The sequence below is a fragment of the Capra hircus genome, chromosome 8 (genome assembly GCF_001704415.2).
Source record: "Capra hircus breed San Clemente chromosome 8, ASM170441v1, whole genome shotgun sequence".
Taxonomy (NCBI): domain Eukaryota; kingdom Metazoa; phylum Chordata; class Mammalia; order Artiodactyla; family Bovidae; genus Capra; species Capra hircus.
In genome coordinates this window covers 89,989,598-90,008,781 of record NC_030815.1, presented here as the reverse complement: position 1 = coordinate 90,008,781, position 19,184 = coordinate 89,989,598, and the positions used below count along the sequence as shown (strand labels likewise).

Sequence of the window (19,184 nt, the reverse complement as noted above, 5' to 3'; positions counted from 1 at the left end):
ACCAAATAAAAATTAACTGAAGTCATGGAAGTCGGTGTGACATCTTAAAAGTGTATAAGATACAGTTGACCCTTGAAAAACATGGGTTTGAACTACAAGAGTCCACTCAGTTGTTGTTGTTATTGTTGTTTTTTAATAAATGGGTACTATGGTACTACACCATAAAAGGTTGGTTGACTCCTTACATGCAGAGCTGTGGATACAGAGGGCCAACTGTAAAGTTATATTCAGATTTTCAACTGTGAGGGGGGTTATCCCTCCTAGCTCCCATGTTGTTCAAAGGTAGACTTACTATAAAATTAGAAGAGGTCCCAGGTTAGGGAAACCTACTCAATGTTCTACGGTGACCTAAATGGGAAGGAAATCCAAAAATCAAGGGATTTATGTATTTATATAGCTGATTCACTGCTCTATAGCAGAAACTAACACAACATTGTAAACTATATACTCCAATAAAAATTAATTTTAAAAAAAAAAGAGGGCTTCCCTGATAGCTCAGTTGGTAAAGAATCCGCCTGCAATGCAGGAGACCTCAGTTTGATTCTTGGGTCAGGAAGATCCACTGGAGAAGGGATAGGCTACCCACTCCAGTATTCTTGGGCTTCCCTGGTAGCTCAGTTGGTAAAGAACATGCCTGCAATGCCGGAGACCTGGGTTCCAACCCTGGGTTGGGAAGATCCCCTGGAGAAAAAGGCTACAAGTCTTCCCTGGTGGCTCAGAAGGTAAAGAGACTACCTACAGCGTGGGAGACCCAGGTTCAATCCCTGGGTTGGAAAGATCCCCTGGAGAAGGAAATGGCAACCCACTCCAGTATTCTTGTCTGGAAAATCCCATGGGCAGAGGAGCCTGGCAGGCCACAGCCCATGGGGTCACAAAGCAACTATATACTCCATTAAAAATTAATTTAAAAAAAAAGAAGGAAGAGGGTCTAGGCTGAATCCCTGAGGATATCCAATGATGGGAACTGTGAAAAAACTGCCAGAAAATTAGAAGGAAACCAGGAAAGAACAGGATCACAGTGACCAAGGAACAAAATGTTTCAAGAAGGAGGACATGCCCACCTAGTCAAACGCTGCTGAAAGTTCAAGCAAAATGAGTCCTGAATAGTGTCCAATGGATATAGTTACTTGAAGTCATCAGTGATCTAAGCAAGAGCCATTTGGTGAAATTGTAGGGGCAGGATCCAGATTGGAGCCTTCTGAGAAATGAGTAGGAAGTAGAAACAGCTTGACTGTGAAGAGAAGATAAACAAAGCTAGAGGTGACTGGGTGGAGGAGGGACTTTTTGAAATGAGACTGTAAAATATTTAAAAGGATGATAAAGATCCTGGGGTTGGGGAGTAGACTGGCAACACAGGAAAAAGGATAATCAGGAGTGTAAGGTTCTTGAGAAGACAAGGAGGTGTGGAATTCAAAGCGCTGATGGAGGGACTGACTTTTGAGGAAGACACTTTCTTCTTTGAAACAAGATAGAAGAGTGGAAGGTGACATGGGGGTTGTAGATATGGTATTGAGACCCTGAGGAACATCCTGAATCTTGGATTCATCGTCTCTCTGAAAAGAAAGGGGGCAGGGCGGAGTGGGATATTGCCAGGCGGGGGCGGGCTGATGCATCCAAAGGTAGCTGAAGGCACCTTTGGCCCCACTACAATCCCCATCAGCTCCCTCTAGGCTGTTCCACTCCAATCTGCATTATCATCTTTACTGTGGGCAGTTGCATTCTCTCATTCTTATGTAAAAAGTTACTTTTTCTTTAAACTGACTTAGAGTTCTAAGGCAAATGGTCTCTTAAGACAGTCTGGGCAAAGTGGACCCTTTGCTTTCTGAGTAGTCAGTGTGGCTCGAGGTAACCTAAATTCAGATTCTCTCCAATCTAGCATGCCTTCTAATCGCTTAGTTGTGTCTGACTCTTTTCCACCCCATGGACTGTAGCCTGCCAGGCTCCTCTGTCCCTGGGATTCTCCAGGCAAGAATACTGGAGTGGGTTGCCATTTCAAATGCTGGCAAATGGTCAAGAGTGATTTAATCACCATTTTGCAATCTCCATGAAATAACTGATTTGAGTAATGATCACCAATCAATGCTAAAACTGTGGGGTGAAAGGTTGTAGGGGACAGGATATTCATGTAGTCTTAAAATATCACCCCACAGATAACTTATCAACTATAAACAAAAGGAGAGAACTTTATAATGGAGAAATCTAGTGGATGTTGCCTTTGCCAGGTGATCAAATTTAGCCTCACCAACAGTGGGGCAGCTTTTGACCACACAGCTCCAGAAAGGATGAATGAGAGATAGGTGACATTATCTGGAAAATAGTCTTGCCAAAGAAGTTTAACCTGAATCTAATCACAAGGAAGTAATCGAATAAATCCAGAACATGGGGCACATTGATGAGGCCTGGACTTTAAAAGAAATTTAATGTCAGGAGAAATAATAAAGGAAAGAGGTTTCTTCTAAATTAAATTAGGCTAAAGACACAAAACAACCAAATGCAATAAACCTTGATTGGATCTGAGAAAATAAACAGCAATAAAAGACATTCTTAAGACAACTAGAGAAATGTGAATGTAGACTACATATAGATATTATGTGGTAACTCAGAAGATATTACTAAGTTAATATTAATTTTCTTCCATGTACTAATGGAATTGCGGATGTAGGAGCACACTGAAGAATTAAATGGTGAAGTGTCGAAGTCTGCAACTTTCAAGTGGTTCAAAGAGCGAGAAAAGCAAACTGTTAACAATTGGTGAATCTAGGTGAAGGATTAAAAAAAGGATTTTTTAAAAATTCAATGCAGTTTATTTCATTACTTCAAACATACTTTTTTGCCATGACCTTGGATAGCTTTTTGTGCTTCTTAATATGCTAAATTAGATAGAAATCTTTAAAAGCATCACAGCAAGAAAACTGCTCTGCAAAGCCTTTTAGACATAAAAGAAATTCTAATTTGTGTAGGAGTATAAGTGAATATATGGTAAAATGGGAGAGAGGGCCACAAAATAATAAGAAAACTCTCTGGGAGTTGAAGACCTTTGTGTATAGCACTTAACCTGTGGAGGTGTCTGTTTGCTCATCTGCAAAGCAGGAGTAATAATATTGCCTTTGTCATCCTGCGGTCCAGGCACAGGAGAAACAGGATAGGCAAAGACTTTATAAACTGGAAATGGGAATGGAAGTCATACTATTGTGATGTCCTGTTAGCAATGGTTCTTGAGCTTTATTACACCTACCAAGCGACAGGGAAGCTTGTTAAAAGCATAGATTGCCAGTCTTGCCCTCAGAGATTCTGATTTCAGTAGGTCTGGGTACTGGTCCAGAACTTGCTTTGGGGAAGCACACCAGATTCTCTGATGCAAGAGATCTGAAACACTTAGGGAGCCACCGAGGATGTTGTTGTTTAGTCACTCAGTCGTGTCCAACTCTTTGTGATCCCATGGACTATAGCCCAACAGGCTCCTCTGTCCATGGGATTTCCCAGGCAAGAAAACTGGATGGGGTTGCCATTTCCTTCTCCAAGGGATCTTCTCAGCCCAGGGATAGAACCTGTGTCTCCTGTATTGGCAGGCAGATTCTTTACCACTGAGCCACCAGGGAAGCCTGCCGTGGAAATTACTGTGATTTAAAATCCTTGCTACTCAATGTTTGGTCCATAGATTGGCAAAATCACGAGCCCCTGAAAATTTGTTGGGAATGCAAAATCTGGCTCTACTCCAGACTTACTGAATCGGAATCTACATTTTCAGCAAGATGCCCAGGTGATTCTAATGCACGTTAACATTTGAGAAGCACCACAAGACAGATGGGTGACCTCTCTTTCCCCTTGGTCACCGATTCTCAGCTTGCTGTCAGAAGAACTGGGTACCACCTTTGCCGCTGCTGTTACCTTTAACCTCGTGTAGCTCTTCTCTCTGCTTCATTTTGTTTCTGGCTCATCATTCCTAACAGATGTTGATAAACATAACCAGCCATAAACAGACTAATCAAATCATACTAACTCGGGATCTAAATCTAGTTGAGCTAAATATGCAATCTTTTTATTGCAGTGAAATACCATAAAAGTTACCGTCTTCGCCATTTTTAACTGTAAAGTTCAGTGATGTAAAGTACATTCACATCGTTGTGTAACCATCTGTAGAACTTTTGGTATCTGACTTTGAATGACACTTAACCTCTCTAAGCTTCATTTCATTATCTTTAAAATATGGATAATATTCCTACTCCTACAGAGTATTTTAAGAATAAAATAATATATGAACACCCTTAGGGACCATAAAAGATATTCAACAAATGCTAACTTCCATCCTTGGAAGTAGGTTTCCAGGCAGCCATGGATGTTCACACCAGATATCATATACTGAAAGCAACTGATTAAGTGTTAAAAGCATATACAAAAATCTACACATTCTGGGTATATTACTGCCTTGCTGCTGCTGCTGCTGCTAAGTCGCTTCAGCCGTGTCCGACTCTGTGCAACCCCAGAGACGGCAGCCCACTAGGCTCCCCCATCCCTGGGATTCTCCAGGCAAGAACACTGGAGTGGGTTGCCATTGCCTTCTCCAATGCATGAAAGTGAAAAGTGAAAGTGAAGTCGCTCAGTCGTGTCTGACTCTTAGCGAGCCCATGCACTGCAGCCTACCAGGCTCCTCTGTCCATGGGATTTTCCAGGCAAGAGTACTGGAGTGGGGTGCCATTGCTTTCTCCAATATTACTGCCTTAGAACAGGGCAATTTGTAAAATAGAAGGATTCTATAATCTATAGAAGTGGGCAATTTAAAAGAGCTAAAGTAAACAGCAGCTAATTACATCTTATTGGGAAAATTACATTTTGGGAACCAACAACCTTTATGTACACCTTATATAGAAATTCTTGTATTGCTTGTATTTGGTTTATTTTAGAAACAGTTTAAGTATAATCATTATGCTAATTCAATAACTTTCACAAAGAGCACTTTCAACTTTGAAGTTGACCCACTTGAATGGATTATTTTAATTCCATTTATGTACACATTATCAGGCTTTCCTGGTAGCTCAGACGGTAAAGCGTCTGCCTACAATGCGGGAGATCCGGGTTTGATCCCTGGGTCGGAAAGATCTCCTGGAGAAGGAAATGGCAACCCACTCCAGTATTCTTGCCTGGAAAATCCCATGGACAGAGGAGCCTACCAGGCTACGGTCCATAGGGTAGCAAAGAGTTGGACACGACTGAAGCAACTTCGCACACACACACACACACACACACATATACACATTATCTTTTAAGGAGAATGGTAAATTGAAAACTTGTGTTACATGCAGTAAAGTGAAAAGATTAGTTTAACTTCAGAATCAGATGAGTAAGAACAGGGGAAGGGAATTTAGAGATCCTCTCCTCCAACACCCTTATTTTACACACAAGGGAATTATATTAATCCAGAGAGTGATGAATGGGTCCAGAGCCCAGGTTACAGGAGTGCATCCTGGTGTCACTTGACCTTGAAGGATGGATAACACTTCAGCAAGTGATGGAGAGAGGTTGTAGAAAGGCTGACAGCATTCCAGGTAGAGGGATCAACAGAAGTAATTTCACAGAACCTGGCTCTGAAACCTAGAGGTGATGAATGCGTTCAGGGACTGTCACAGAGTGGGAAGGCTGGAGGGAGAAATTAAGATGAAGTTTCATGATGGAAGAAGAGAGTCTTGGATTGCCCTATGACACAGAATATCAGAAGAAAGGTGCAGGGTTTTTTTTTTGGGGGGGGGGGGTTGTATAGTTTGTGTGGCCCTTTCATGTTTATATTCTCATGTAATCATTTTGGAAAGTAGGTTTTTTACAGATAATGGTCTAATATGCAGGAGGGCATGTTCTTTGTAAGTGAAAGTGAAAGTGGAGTTGCTCAGTCGTGTCCAACTCTTTGTGACCCCATGGACTGTAGCTACCAGGCTCCTACGTCCATGGGATTTTCCAAGCAAGAATAGTGGAGTGGGTTGCCATTTCCTTCTCCAGGAGATCTTCCTGACCCAGGGATTGAACTGGGTCTCCCGTATTGTAGGCAGATACTTTACCATCTGAGCCACCAGGGAAGTTCAGGGAAGTTCTTTGTAAAGCAAAGACTTGAATGCAGGCTCTGAAGAGAAAGACTATATTCTGATTCTTAAAAGCATGAGCTCCAGAGCGAGGCCACTTGGGTTCAAATCTCTCCGGCCCCATTTAGAAGCCATATGATCTTAAGAGAGAGAGAGAAAAAAAAAAGTGTCTGTGTGCCAAGCTTTGTTCTAAATACATACAAGTACTCATTTAATACAACAGCCCTAGGATATGTATTCTATTATTATCACTATTTTAAAGCTTCTCCCTCCAAAAAAGAAAAAGAGGTAGGAACTGGGATGCATTTCTCCCCTAAATTCTCTGTTCTCAGCTTATCATCTAATGTCAACTCCTTGGTATTCCACTCATAGCCTCCCCACTTGTGTCACTGTGGTAGATAAGATTACCATTCAAATTTTTCACCTCCTCCCCTCACCAGCTTCATGCTTAGTTGCTCAGTCGTGTCTCACTCTCTGCAACCTGTGGGCTTTAGCCCACCAGGCTCCTCTGTCCATGGAATTCTCCAGGCAAGAATACTGGAGTGGGTTGTCATTCCCTTCTCCAGGGGATGTTCTTGACCCAGGGATCGAACCTGGGTCTCCTGCATTGCAGGCAGATTCCTTACCATCCTAGCCACCAGGGAATCCTCCCCCTCACCTGCTTGAGAGGCGTCTGCTTCCCTCCCCGTCTCTTTTGGCTCAATCACATGACTTGCCTTGGCCAAGGACATATTAGCAGCTATCACACTGACACTTGAAATGTGCTTTCCCAGGTGGTCTTGCCCTCTTGTCCTTCTGCCGTCACCTTGAGAAGGGCTTCCCCTGGACAGCTCCTACCCCTGCAGCTTGGGGTTCCAAGTGACCCCAGCAGTGCCCCCAGACTTCCCAAAGGCTGAGTGACTAGAGTGACCACCTTCCATTCCTGCAGAAAGTATAACACCAGCCCACCCAAAAACTCTCTGAGGTTCAAGGATAAAAATCCAGAACCACATGCACCTCACAGCAGGGCAAAGTTTCCTTTTTGGTTGTTCTAGAAGCTAAACCAGATGATGAGGCAAAAAAGAACTGGAACCTTAACTTTTTTTTTTTTTTTTTTGCTGCACTGCACAGCCTGTGGGATCTTAGTTCCTTTACTAAGGATCAAACTTAGGCACCAGGCAGTGGAAGCGTAGAATCTTAACTGGACCACCAGGCATTTCCCTGGTACCTTAACTTCTGCTACTTAGAGTAGTTCCATTATAACAGGTCCTTTTGATTAAAAACAACCAATTTATTAAACAGCAGGGTTTGTAATTTTTTTCTCCCAACAAACCCATAAAAGAGAAAACTCAGACCAGAACCTAATTAAATCTCTTGACAGTTACTGGGAGTTATGACAGGGAACTCAAATTTATGGCTAGAGAACCCCCCACTCTGATGAACATACATGGTTAGTCTTCCCCTCCACACTGGCAGTGCTGTGAGAATTTTTTCAAGTGAAACTGGAGCTGTTGATCCCCTCACTCAGGAGTAGCAGGAGCCCCATTCTGTCTACTCTAATCAGTGGCAACAGTGAAAAAACCTTCACGCACAAAATCTGGACATCTGGAGAATGTAGAAATAGAAGTTTCCCACCTAATGATGATAAACTGCACTGTTAGGTTAATAATCAGCTTGCAAACCCTACTATTATATGAGGTAATAGAGGTTCAATAGATATGTTCTTTAAAAATCTTACATAAATCACTCTTCTATAATCACATCTCATTCTAAATGAACCAAAGCGCCGTTTAAAGAAATGCTATGGTGAAATTTTTCATATACCCCCCCAAATCACTCTGGTATCTGTTATGGAACTTTTCTATAGTGGGTATTCCTAAAGCAGGGTATCCTTGGGGTTCTTCCCCTACAGAGCAGCATCTCTATAGGGTTGCATCCATGTCACAATGACAACAATAATGTTAAAACGCTTTACATCACTCTTTATTTCAAAAGTGCTTTACTAACAGAGACTAATCTTTACAACATTCAAGGGAGGTAGATAAGTATTACACCACTTTCACAGATGGAGAAACCGAGGCAGAGATTAGTAAGCTGTGTTAAAGGGCATAACATATGGCACAATTAAGAAAAGAATTTGTTGCAGTCATGAATCACCGGTGACCTTTCCCGTGACATCTGAGTTCCACTAACACAGAAGTAGCGGATGCCGCAAGGAAGCAGATGGTCGATATTATGGCTGGTCTAAGGCTACACACTTCACCTTGTTGATACCACACGTTCAATACGCTGGGTGTTGGCAAGTATCTCCCTCACACACATTCTCAGGTGACTCCAACTCTAAAACAGGGGTCAGCGGAGACTGTCGTGGGTGCAGAAGGAGGGGCTGCAGAAACAAGGCTGGGAAGGCAGAAGATAGAAAAGGGCAAAGAAGAACAAGAGGAGCAGCTGGGAAGCAGCCCAGCGGAAAGGAAAGTCGCAGCAGAAAAGAAGTGCTATGCCATCTGAACAGCTCGGACATCTAGAGATGCTATTAAGAGAGTAATTCTTTCCAATGACATTACAGAGTCACTCTTCATGGCTTTGCCAAATATAATTATCAGGTCCTTCTGACATTCCCAGGAGGCAGAACCATTCCTCTCCCCTGGTCCAGACCAAGTGCTGATGTAATTGACCTGACACTGCAGAAGCTGTTGACAACTCAAATACACTGCCCCACCATGCCTCTTTCCTTCTGTTGGCTCTTGTCTTAAAAAAAAAATAAAAAATAAAAACAATGTATTTTAAGATTCTCCCTGAAAAGTTCCTACAATATTTCCTAATTTTTAATGCATAAGGTAGGATTCTATGTTTGATTATTGTAAAGTGGCTGTAACAGGCATACGTGGGAATTAGCCTCTCAATCAGTGCATCTTTACATAACAAGGGACACTTAAAAAATACCCTGAAATTTGTGGGTGCCAACTAGGAGAGAAATGAAGCCCAAGATAAAAGAAATCAGTTGACCCTTGAACAACACAGGTTTGAACTGTGCAGGTTCACTCATACTCAAATTGTTTTCAATAGCTGGGTGCCATAGTACGACACCATCTGCGGTTGGTTGAGTCCCCAGATGCAGAATTGCAGATACAGAGAGCTGACTGTAAAGTTACAGGTGGATTTTCCACAGCTGGGTGTGTTGGTGCCCTTAGTCCCCCAGTTGTTAAGGGTCAACGAGAGTCTTTCCTGACCTTTCAAGTGTGAAGCCTTTATAAGAGATGGTGACTGATACACCGCTACCTGCAGTGGAGGTACTGATGGCAGAGACAGCACCAAATGAGTCAGGTGATGAGGACCCAGTGGGGAGGGGTTAAAATGTCAGCTGAACAGGTGCAAGGGGCAGCACGGGCAGCTGAAGTGGCAGAAGTCAGAGCAAAGAGGTGGCAGCCAAATAGGAGATGATAGGAGGGGCTGGTGTTCCAGGCTGAGTGGCAGCAACTGCACTAGTTTGTGTCCAGGCTTCTCCTAGGACATTGCCAGCCAGATGCATCTTTCCTTTGTTTCAATCAACATCATTCTTTCAGGCATTGACTTCCAAACCTTAGTCATCCGCTTCAACAAAAGAAATCTGCTGCCAAGCCTGAGTGATTCCACTCCAGCCCTTCACATTGGTCTCCCTCGTTTTGCACTACAGCCTCCTCTAGGTCCTCCTATCATCTCATCCTAACTACAGCCAAGCCCTCCTACCTTGTCTTCTGGACTCGTCTTCTCTAAACTCAGTTCCGTCTTCTAATCTTCCTCCTGGAGCACCGTTTTGATCATGTTACTGCCAAATTTGGAAATTGCCCCACATCCTCCCAATTACATGTCTCACTGCATGAATCTTCAACAGGATCTTACATCTAGCGAATTTGCTCTCCTTTCTGAATCTCCACCTACCAAAATACCAGCTCTAAAAATTTAGCTCAAATGCTACCTCCTCCAGGCGGCCTTCCTTCAAGCTTCTTCACTCTCTGCTGAGCTACAAATGCTCTAGAAGATGTGCACTGATCAAATACATGACAGCTGTGTACAAGCTCTCCTACCGGGCTATGTCCATGATTTTGCAGGGCAGGGGATGAATTAGTATTCATCTATCAATTCTCTACAGCACCTGACAAGAGATGTTTATTGCATTTCCACCTCAGGTAAAGAACTGCTCAAAAGTGGAATGCATTGGGATATACCTGTTCATAAGTGGAGGCCTTACGAGTAAGCTGTAGATGTCATCTGGCTCTCAGGATAAAGCAAATCCATGACAGAGCTTTTGAGGGATGGGGTGGGAGCAGGCAGGTGGGGCTATTTAAGTCAAGAGACCTAGCACTGAGGTTCTGTTTTGCCATTCACTAGTTTCAGCCTGGTGCAAGTGTTTCTTCTGAGCATCATTTCCTCACTCCTGCTGGATTTCACAGGACTAAGGACCAAATGATACACGTTTGTGAACTCGACACCAGTGGGTCTCAGTCTCAATTGGGCATCATCATCCTTTGCAAAGCTTCCCAAAATATAGAAGACCAGGCCTCAAACCAGGTAAACTGAATCTCCTGGGAATGGAACCCGTTGAGACAAATTTTTTATAAAACACTGCTTTTAATGCAACTCAAGGTTGAAAACTGTTATAAACTCATAAATACCATTAACAGTAGAACACGTGCTTTAGCCTGCTGGTTTAATTATCCTTTATTTGTTCAGTTAGGAATTAGTTCGATGCTTTTACAATTCCATTATATGTGTGAGCTCTTTTTGTGTTGTTCCACATTGTTATTTGTGTGATTAGGTGGCAAATTCTGAGAGAATAATAATATATGGCACAGTGCTGTATACAAAAATGTACCTAACCCAATGGTGGTGCTTTTTTTTTTTTTTAAGACCAGGGTCCTCTAAAACCTTGCTGCACAGAATCATGGTGATCAGACAAGCAGAACTGGCATAACCTGGAAGCTTGTAAGAAATGCACAGTCTCAAGCCCCATGCCAGAATCAGCATGTTAAGGAGATTTTCAGGTGGACCAATAGATGAAGCAAATCAAACTTTTGTCAGTTCACATCTGTGTTGAGGACCTGCCATTCTCTGGCCTAATTTGTCTCCCATAAATCCATGAAGCTTGAGACTTTTTCCAGATGCTGCTTCTCTAAAGGGTCCATTTGGTAAAAAAAAAAAAAAAAAAAAAAAACTAAGAACACAAATCCTTACAAAAGCATCCTTCCTTTGAAAGAAGACGAGTCTTCATGGGTTCCCTTTAATAACTGGTTCCTCTAAGGTATTTAAAATACGATCAGTGCATATAATAAATTGATATCCATTTAAGTTTTATGCAGTGTATATGCATATGAGTACATATGTACTTTACTGAATCTACAGAGCCTGAGACCCAAATTCCAAAATTATGAAAGGAAGCTTAGCCACTGAGCTGAGCCCCGATGACTCACATCCTACGGACAATTATGATGTCAGCAGCCATTGTCCAAGACTTTGCAGACCACACCATAGTCAAGGAGTTGGTCTCATCATTATCTAGACCAGCTCCCTTGTTTTAGAGACAGGAAACACCACGGCCAAAGACTAAATGGAGTTACCCAAGGTCACACAGCACCTGAGGCAGAGCCAAGCTCAGAATCCAAGCCCTGACTCCCAGTCCTTCACTACCTACATAGCCTCTGGCACACATACTCCTCCTTTCCCGACACACAGTCTTGAAGTTTCATTCTCAGACCCTGCTGACCTGCCGTGGCACTTGAGTGTCACTTTGCTTCTCCCAGCTACTGCTATGCCCAGCTCCCAAGGCTGTTTTTCACACTAGGCTACAGGAGAAGTTATACGACAGCTCAGTCAAAATATCCATTTATCAATCCATATTTCCAAATCTATTGGTAATGGATTCTGAAAAGCTCAATACCAACTGTGTAATGCTTATGGAGCATTACTATTAGCCAGCACCAGGAGTGCGGCGAGGGAAGGGTCTTTCCTTAGGTGGCTAAAGATTAAAACTAAGGGCGAGCATGAACTCAGTAGTACAAAGTTGGGAGGAACCTACAGCAGGAAGGCAAAAACTGGAGCACAGTGGGGGAAGCAGCACCTTTAAAAAACATACACAGTGTGACTATAAAATTGCAAGTCTTGTCTTTTAATAAAATAAGAAATAAGCATGACAGAATGTAGAACTCTAAACGAACATTTCTCTCTCAAAGTAATCACATCCTTAGTTCCAACAAAGCTACCATTGTTGGAGACATTATCTGGAACTCTTCTTTGAGGAAAGGGGGAAAAAAAGGCAGTCTGTGAGCCACATTAGAAAATAACCTTCCATATGTCGGGCTGTTTAAAAACAGAAAATCCACACTCAGAAGATGACACAGAAAAACTGAAAAGTGTGCTGTAGCTCTTGTGGAGGTTCCCGAAAGACCTCTAGCAAACTCTGAGCAATAGCATCACCACTGGAGAAACATGTATCCTCCCAAGACAGCCACTTTCAATGGGAGGGCATTCATTTGGATAGAAAAGGTCTACTGTTTGATTAAAAAAAAAAAAAAAAAGACCCACAAAACCCAGCCACACTCCCTTTATAGTCACACTTGCATTTGATTAAAAAATACAACAACAACACTCACACATGGTTCTTGTACGAATTCTAATTAAGAGACATTACATTCAGAATGATAGCACTCAAAGTGATAATTTTCAGAAAACTCTAACAGCTTCTTTACCACTGAAGGGGTACATAGGGTGCAGCTGTTTACCTGAATGTATTCTTAAGTGACTACTACCACTCTAATTTTCCTAGTTCGTAGCTCTGTTACAGGTTACTGACCGCAAGTTCGTGTTCCAGACTTTCTTTGCCAACACAGATTAATTACAAGGGGGCCACCCCCACAGTCTTTTAGGGTGAATTGGGAAAGGGCCGGTTAAATGAGGAAACAGGCCACTCCTTGGTAAAAGTTTGCAGTTTTCTTTCCCAATACATCTTCTTTTTATTGAGAACTTCCATTTTTATCCTGTGTTCCTCCTCTGCCATCTCACACTCTCGCTCTATCTGCTGGATTTTGGCCACATGCACCTCATTCATTTGTATCAGCTGCAGTTGTAAGATGGACATTTGTTGATGGTGTTCTTCCTCATGCATCTTTTTTAAAGCACCTTCCTGAGAGGTTTTGCTCCTGTAGTTTTTATTGGCTGTTATTCTGACAGCTGAACACGAGGGTTCAGGTTGAGAGGTCCCCTCACATACTGGAAAATGTATGAACTCTTTCTCATCATCGCACAGTTCTCTATTTGAAACAGCAAATGATTCTGAAAAACAGTAGCAGAAAACATATGTTCAAAGATCTTACAGGCAGAGAGTAAATCAATCCTATTTCAAATGACAGGATCCCCCATGGCAGGATGACTTGAGACAGCATCTGCTCTGGTCTGCATGGCCACAGGTACCCCTGTCACTCCTGACTTAAAAAAAAAAAACAAAACATACATCGAAAACAATTTTCCCTTAAGAAAGTAATGAAAATAGGTTTCATCATGTCATTTCTGACACTGCGAACTATGAGAAAAGTGGTCCGAGACTGTGCTTATCAAGGACTGGAGACCTGGGTATGTGGATGTAAGTTCTAAAATGAAATGTGCACAACCCCCAGTGAGCAGAAGACCACAGTACGAAGCCAGTGGTCGGTCTGCAGATTAAGAAGTTCTCCCTTGGTCTGATCTCCCTCTCTGATTCTCATTCAGCCACGAACACTGAAGTTCAGTCACAAGGGCACCATTGTTGGGGGTTCTGTTCAGAGGTCTTACCCCTTACCCTGGAGAGGCATCTCACAAAGGTTCTTCCTGGAAAGATGAGGCTACATTCCCTGGCTTAACTTCCTCAGACTTCTCTTCAGTCCCCTACATTTGGCTGTTCCCTCTAGCTGCCATCTGGGGGTCAATATTCAGATCCTACAGACAATTTCTGACGTCCCTCTTATGAAACTTCTCCCTAGCACTTGACGATCCTTCTTGACTTTTTTTCCCCCCTATTAGCTTCTGAACCATTGCTTTACCCTAAGTTTCCTCTCTGATCGCTCTTTCTTCTCTTTTCTGGCTCACACTTAAATGTTCCCCTGGGGCTCCTATCTCTGGCTCTGTTTTCAATCCACCCTAAGTAACCCTCATAATCTAATTCCAACCTTCCTTTATCTTCTTTGACTTACTCTTCAAAATCCCAGTTATCCTCCAATTCTACCACAATCCTTATTTTTCTCCCATAATGCCGTCTCACTGCTCCTTCAGCCTACAGTTGGGCTCACTAATTGTCCCCAGCCCCTCACTCAAACACACATTCTTACTCCAGTTTCCCTTCCAACCTCCTCCCTAACCCCTGCTTCATTCAGGATCAATGCTACTTGCTCTGCGAAACCTCAGCCCTCTCCCTTTCTCTTGTTATAGAACTTAACACATCCTGGTATTGTTTGAGGACTGTGACTTATTCATTTCTTTTATCCTTGGGCACCAATTATTTTGCTTGGTATCTAGCGGATGCCTAGTAAACATTTGTGCGCTGAAGCTTTGAACAGAAGGGAACAGAGTTTATGGATACAAAAGGCTGCCATGTTTGGTGGTGCCATGTTTGCCCCAGTATTTTTATGGGCCAACGGTACGAGTATCGGTTAGGGAGTTTCCATAAGGAAGCCACTAGCACCACTAACCCATGACTCCATGTGGTAGGACTGGATTCTAGCTTTGACTCCAACGCTTTCTTGGAGCGCTTTATATTTCCAATCATGAGACTCCTCTCCTTGGAGAAAAATAACATCAATTTATTAACAGAGTTGATTACATTAGTACGGCCACTCCATTATTCCAGAAGATGGGATGCCGGGAATGTTAATGGCTACTGGGGGAGACCTAACTCGTAACACTCTGTTAATAAAAAGAAAATGGCTGCTGTCTAGGTGATTTCACTCCAAGGGGTTAGGTAACAACCATAACTAGTCCCTAATTAAGCTTAAAGAAAAGGTAAAAAAAAATCTTACTTTTGAAAGGGAAGGTTAAAAGGACTCCTGCGTCATCCAGAGATAATGAAAATGTCTCCCTAGGAGTCTTCCCAACTCCAGCGGCTACAGCCTCAATTAGATGTCCTTCCCTCGCGCTCCCACTGCCTCCGGAGCCTACCTCTGGCAGAGCACTTGTTAAAACTGGCGGTTTAACTACCTTCCCTTCAGGTCTCTGAGCACTTTGAAGACAGACACTGCCTCTGATTCATCCTCCTGGAGGACCCAGCTCAGGGCCTGACACACTGCTGGGCTTGTAAGAAATGTGTGCGGGATGAATTGGCTGCAGAGGGTCACATCGCTCTCAACACGGCACAACTGTGAGGAAAGAACAGCATTCTGAGTGGAGAGCCGAGGCGCAGGACAAAGGAGTGGAGACGGCTGGGCACCGAGAATGGGGTCCCTCAGATGGGACCAAATGCAAAGAGGATTGCCTCATCTGCTTCCTTTCAAGTCTCAGATCTGAAATTGTCTTCAAAGAAGACTGGACACATTAGACGTTTTATGGTACCTTTAGCCTCTTCTCTCTTTGATTTCATTCCAGAGGACAGTTCTGGATACTCCTCTGAGCTTTTAAAAAGTCCATGCCCTGACAATACTACTCATCTCTCCCAATTTCTAAATGCTTATTTTTATCTCAATAAGTCTTGGCTTTAGGGGCCTTCTGATGATGACAATGATGACAGCAATACCATTTTCTGAGCAGCTAACCAGGCACTAGGCTAGTGCTTTGCAGCATTATCTCATTCAATCCTTACAACAACCCTCTGAGAGAGGTGTTTTTATTTTTTATTTCATTTTTGGTCACACCCCATGGCATGTGAGACCTTTGCTTCCCGACCATGGATCGAACCTGTGCCCCTGCACTGGAAGATGGAGTCGTAACCACTAGACCACCAGGGAAGTCCTTGAGGGAGGTACTATTACAGAAAACCAAACACAATAAGCTAAAGTCACTTGGCTAGTTGAAAGAACCAGGACTCCAATCCAGGTCTGTCTGACTCAAGCTCAACTATTACAACACCCAGCCTCTCATTATATCACCTGCTCAGCTGATTACTTACATATCTTGAAATGCAGTCTTCAGGTTGTATCCACTATAAAATCACTGATTATTAAGACTATGGGTGTATATTTCAAATTTTGACCTCCAAATTTCTCTCTAGACTTATGAACATGAACACAGTATGTTTATATCTGGGAACAGATAAATGAGTCTACTCTAAAATTATTATTATTTTTTTTAGTTTAAAAGTGTGCACATTTTAAATTTAAAAAGCCAGATCTCTCAAGACTCTGCTAGAAGCTGGAGCTTAAAACCAGAGAAGCCTGATGGAGTGGTTAATTAACTTTCACACAAATATTAGCTCCAATGATTGGAAGCTAGTGTTCAGATAGGGAGAGTCTCCTCTTAATTGGAAAAAGACTCTCCTGGGAATGGCAACCTGCTGCAAACACACACCATGTAATCTCTCTCCCAGGTAAAACAAAGCCACCTGAAGTAGCAAACAACTCGATCGTGTGCAAAACAGGTAAGAAGGCCTAAAGTGTTTCCTGGAAGCAGAGAACACAGTCAAGGGAGGTTCTTCCACTTGGGCAATTTGAGCAAGTTTAATTTCATCAGGAAAACCAATGAAGGCAGTCAAAGGATGGAAAGGAAACTATATGTTCAGGCTAAAACTCAGCCCTTCTCAGCAGAAAAAATGGAACCAGGACTGACAGGGAATATGGATAAATAAGATGCCGGGCATGTACACTACAGAATATTATACATCAACTAAAAGAAACAAGTTAGATATACTCACTGTGCTGGGGATAGATCTTTAAAACACTCTAAGAAAAGAGGTAAGAGAAAAAGGAATGGCATCTATAGCACAATTTTTAATCTATGTAAATTTTTAACACTTGCAAAAAATAAAATACACACACACAACACCAATGCATGCTTTCAAAAAAACATTGAGAGAATATACAACGCATTAGAATGATTAGGGTTCAGGAGACAAGAGTGAAAGTGGTGAATGGGGATTTTTAAAAAAAGGAAAAAAATAATGCTGATTTTTGTACAAGTAATACATACACAAAAAAGGACTTTTCCAGCCCTATATATATCTAGTGTGTCATGACTAGAAATAAAAATCAGTCCCCTGTACTGGAGTTCTTACCCCAAAAGAACAGGATTAAACTAAAAAGACTAATAATGGGATTTATTCAGAAACGGTTGATAGGTTAGCATGCCTATGTCTGCATTACTGGAGTACAACTGTATAGCAGAGAACTAACCGCAGATGAATTAAATGTGAGTTCTCTCAAGATACTTGAGTCCTACCTGAAAGCTTAGTTTTCCTACGTGTATCTGACATTTGGCCATTCTACCCTCCTGATCACCCCCAGCAAATTTTGTCGACTCCCTTAGTTTGTTCTGCAAACCTGTTCCCCAAAGATTATGGAAGATAAGTATCGAAGCCAAACTATCACATATCGTAAATCTACAGGGTATAAATTCCTTTAATATATTTAAGGGGAAAATACCTGTTTTTTACAAATTCGTTCCTAAGTGTTAAGACCAGTGCATTCAAATACAGATATACGTTTCATGAAAGTTACTGACAAAGCTAAGAACATGCAAGGGACAGTGATCAAGATGACACAGTTGAAGACATCTCACATAAGAAATAGTTGGAGGGAGGCCTCTAGGGGAATGTGTTAGGCTCCTCTGCTTAACCTCCACAAATCTTTGAGTACCTAATTCTGTCACAGGCACTGTGTAAGGTGTTAGGACAGTGCTGTCCGACAGAAATATGAGTTACATGTGCATTCAAATTTCTTCTCATAACCACATTAAAGAAGTAAAAAGAGGTGAAATTAATTTTAGTAACATATTTTTAATCCAATAGATCTAAAGTATTATCTTTTCAACATTCAATCAATATAAATGTTATGAGGAAGACTTTACATTCTGTTTTTTTGGTACTAAATCTCTGAGATATAGTGCACGCATTTACAGCACCTCTCAATTCAGTCTCCCTACATTTCAAGTGCTTGCCAGCCTCACGTGGCTTGTGGCTGCTACACTGGACAGCACAGTAGAGACAGAGAGACAGTGGAGACAAAGTCAGCAGAGATACTAACTAAACACACCCACACACAGAGTCCGTGAGCCAAAAGGTACACGATAGTATGAGAGCCATAACTCTACAGCAGGTTCTCAACCTTTTCCCCAGCAAGACCCGGAAACAGTGATTAACAATTCCAGCCTCCTTTTTCTTTCTTAAAAGTAAGTTGAAATGCAAAATGGGTGAGGTAACCTCAAAGCTGCTTTAATGTATGGAAAGAGTTCCAGTACCTTCGCTACTAGAGAATACAAATCATTTTGGACCCAGTTCCCAACTGACAAAGCAACACACTTCTCCACCACCCTCCAGATCTGACCTGGAAACAGGAACCAGACAGCATATGGCTGTACCTTAAGAACCATCAGCAAAAAGTCTCATGTGCCATATATGTACACACATCCAATTCAAAGTAAATCTCTTTACAAGTGAATCTCTAGCAAACGTCACTACAGGAAGGACACTGAGAATCCACATTTATTTCCTTCTGGTTGAAAATTTAGAAATTGTGTTTGTGAGTAAATAAGTTATATCCTTTCCTCTAAAAAGCAAGAGGAAAAAAAATCTGTAAGAACAGACTTTCTAGTTCCTACTCAAGAACTTGAAAATGGGGAAATAAGACTGTCAATACACAATTATCAATACACAATCATGAGGACAGCAGATCTGCAAAGTGAGCTGCATGCAGTCCCCACCAGCATCTTCCTCAGCAACATCGCTCAGGGAATATAAGCAACCTGAAAAGCAGCACTGCTGATTCACCTCCCCCAGCGCCATTCCTTTCACCGCCTCACAGACACAGAATCACCCAAGGCCAGCATAATGGAGAGGAACTGGCTGAAGCTGTAAACATCTCCAAGGCAAGGACAGTGTCAATTAGCAGCGGACCCCACTTTAGCACAGAAGCAGCAGTGAGGATGGAGGAGAGAGAGCTGGCAGTGTTCATATTAACACTGGAAGCTTCCCCAGCTGGGGACCTCAAGAAT

General features: G+C 42.3%; 1 protein-coding gene across 2 annotated transcripts in view; it reads right to left on the bottom strand.

Moving 5' to 3' along the window:
• Window positions 8,009–19,184, bottom strand: part of MSANTD3 (Myb/SANT DNA binding domain containing 3) — a 29,118-nt gene continuing 17,942 nt past the window's right edge. For both annotated transcript variants that reach the window (XM_018052532.1, XM_018052533.1), the window contains exon 3: window positions 8,009–13,352. In XM_018052532.1, coding sequence (XP_017908021.1) covers window positions 12,943–13,352 — 410 coding nt within the window. In that variant the 3' untranslated portion in view covers window positions 8,009–12,942. The remainder of the gene's footprint in view (window positions 13,353–19,184) is intronic.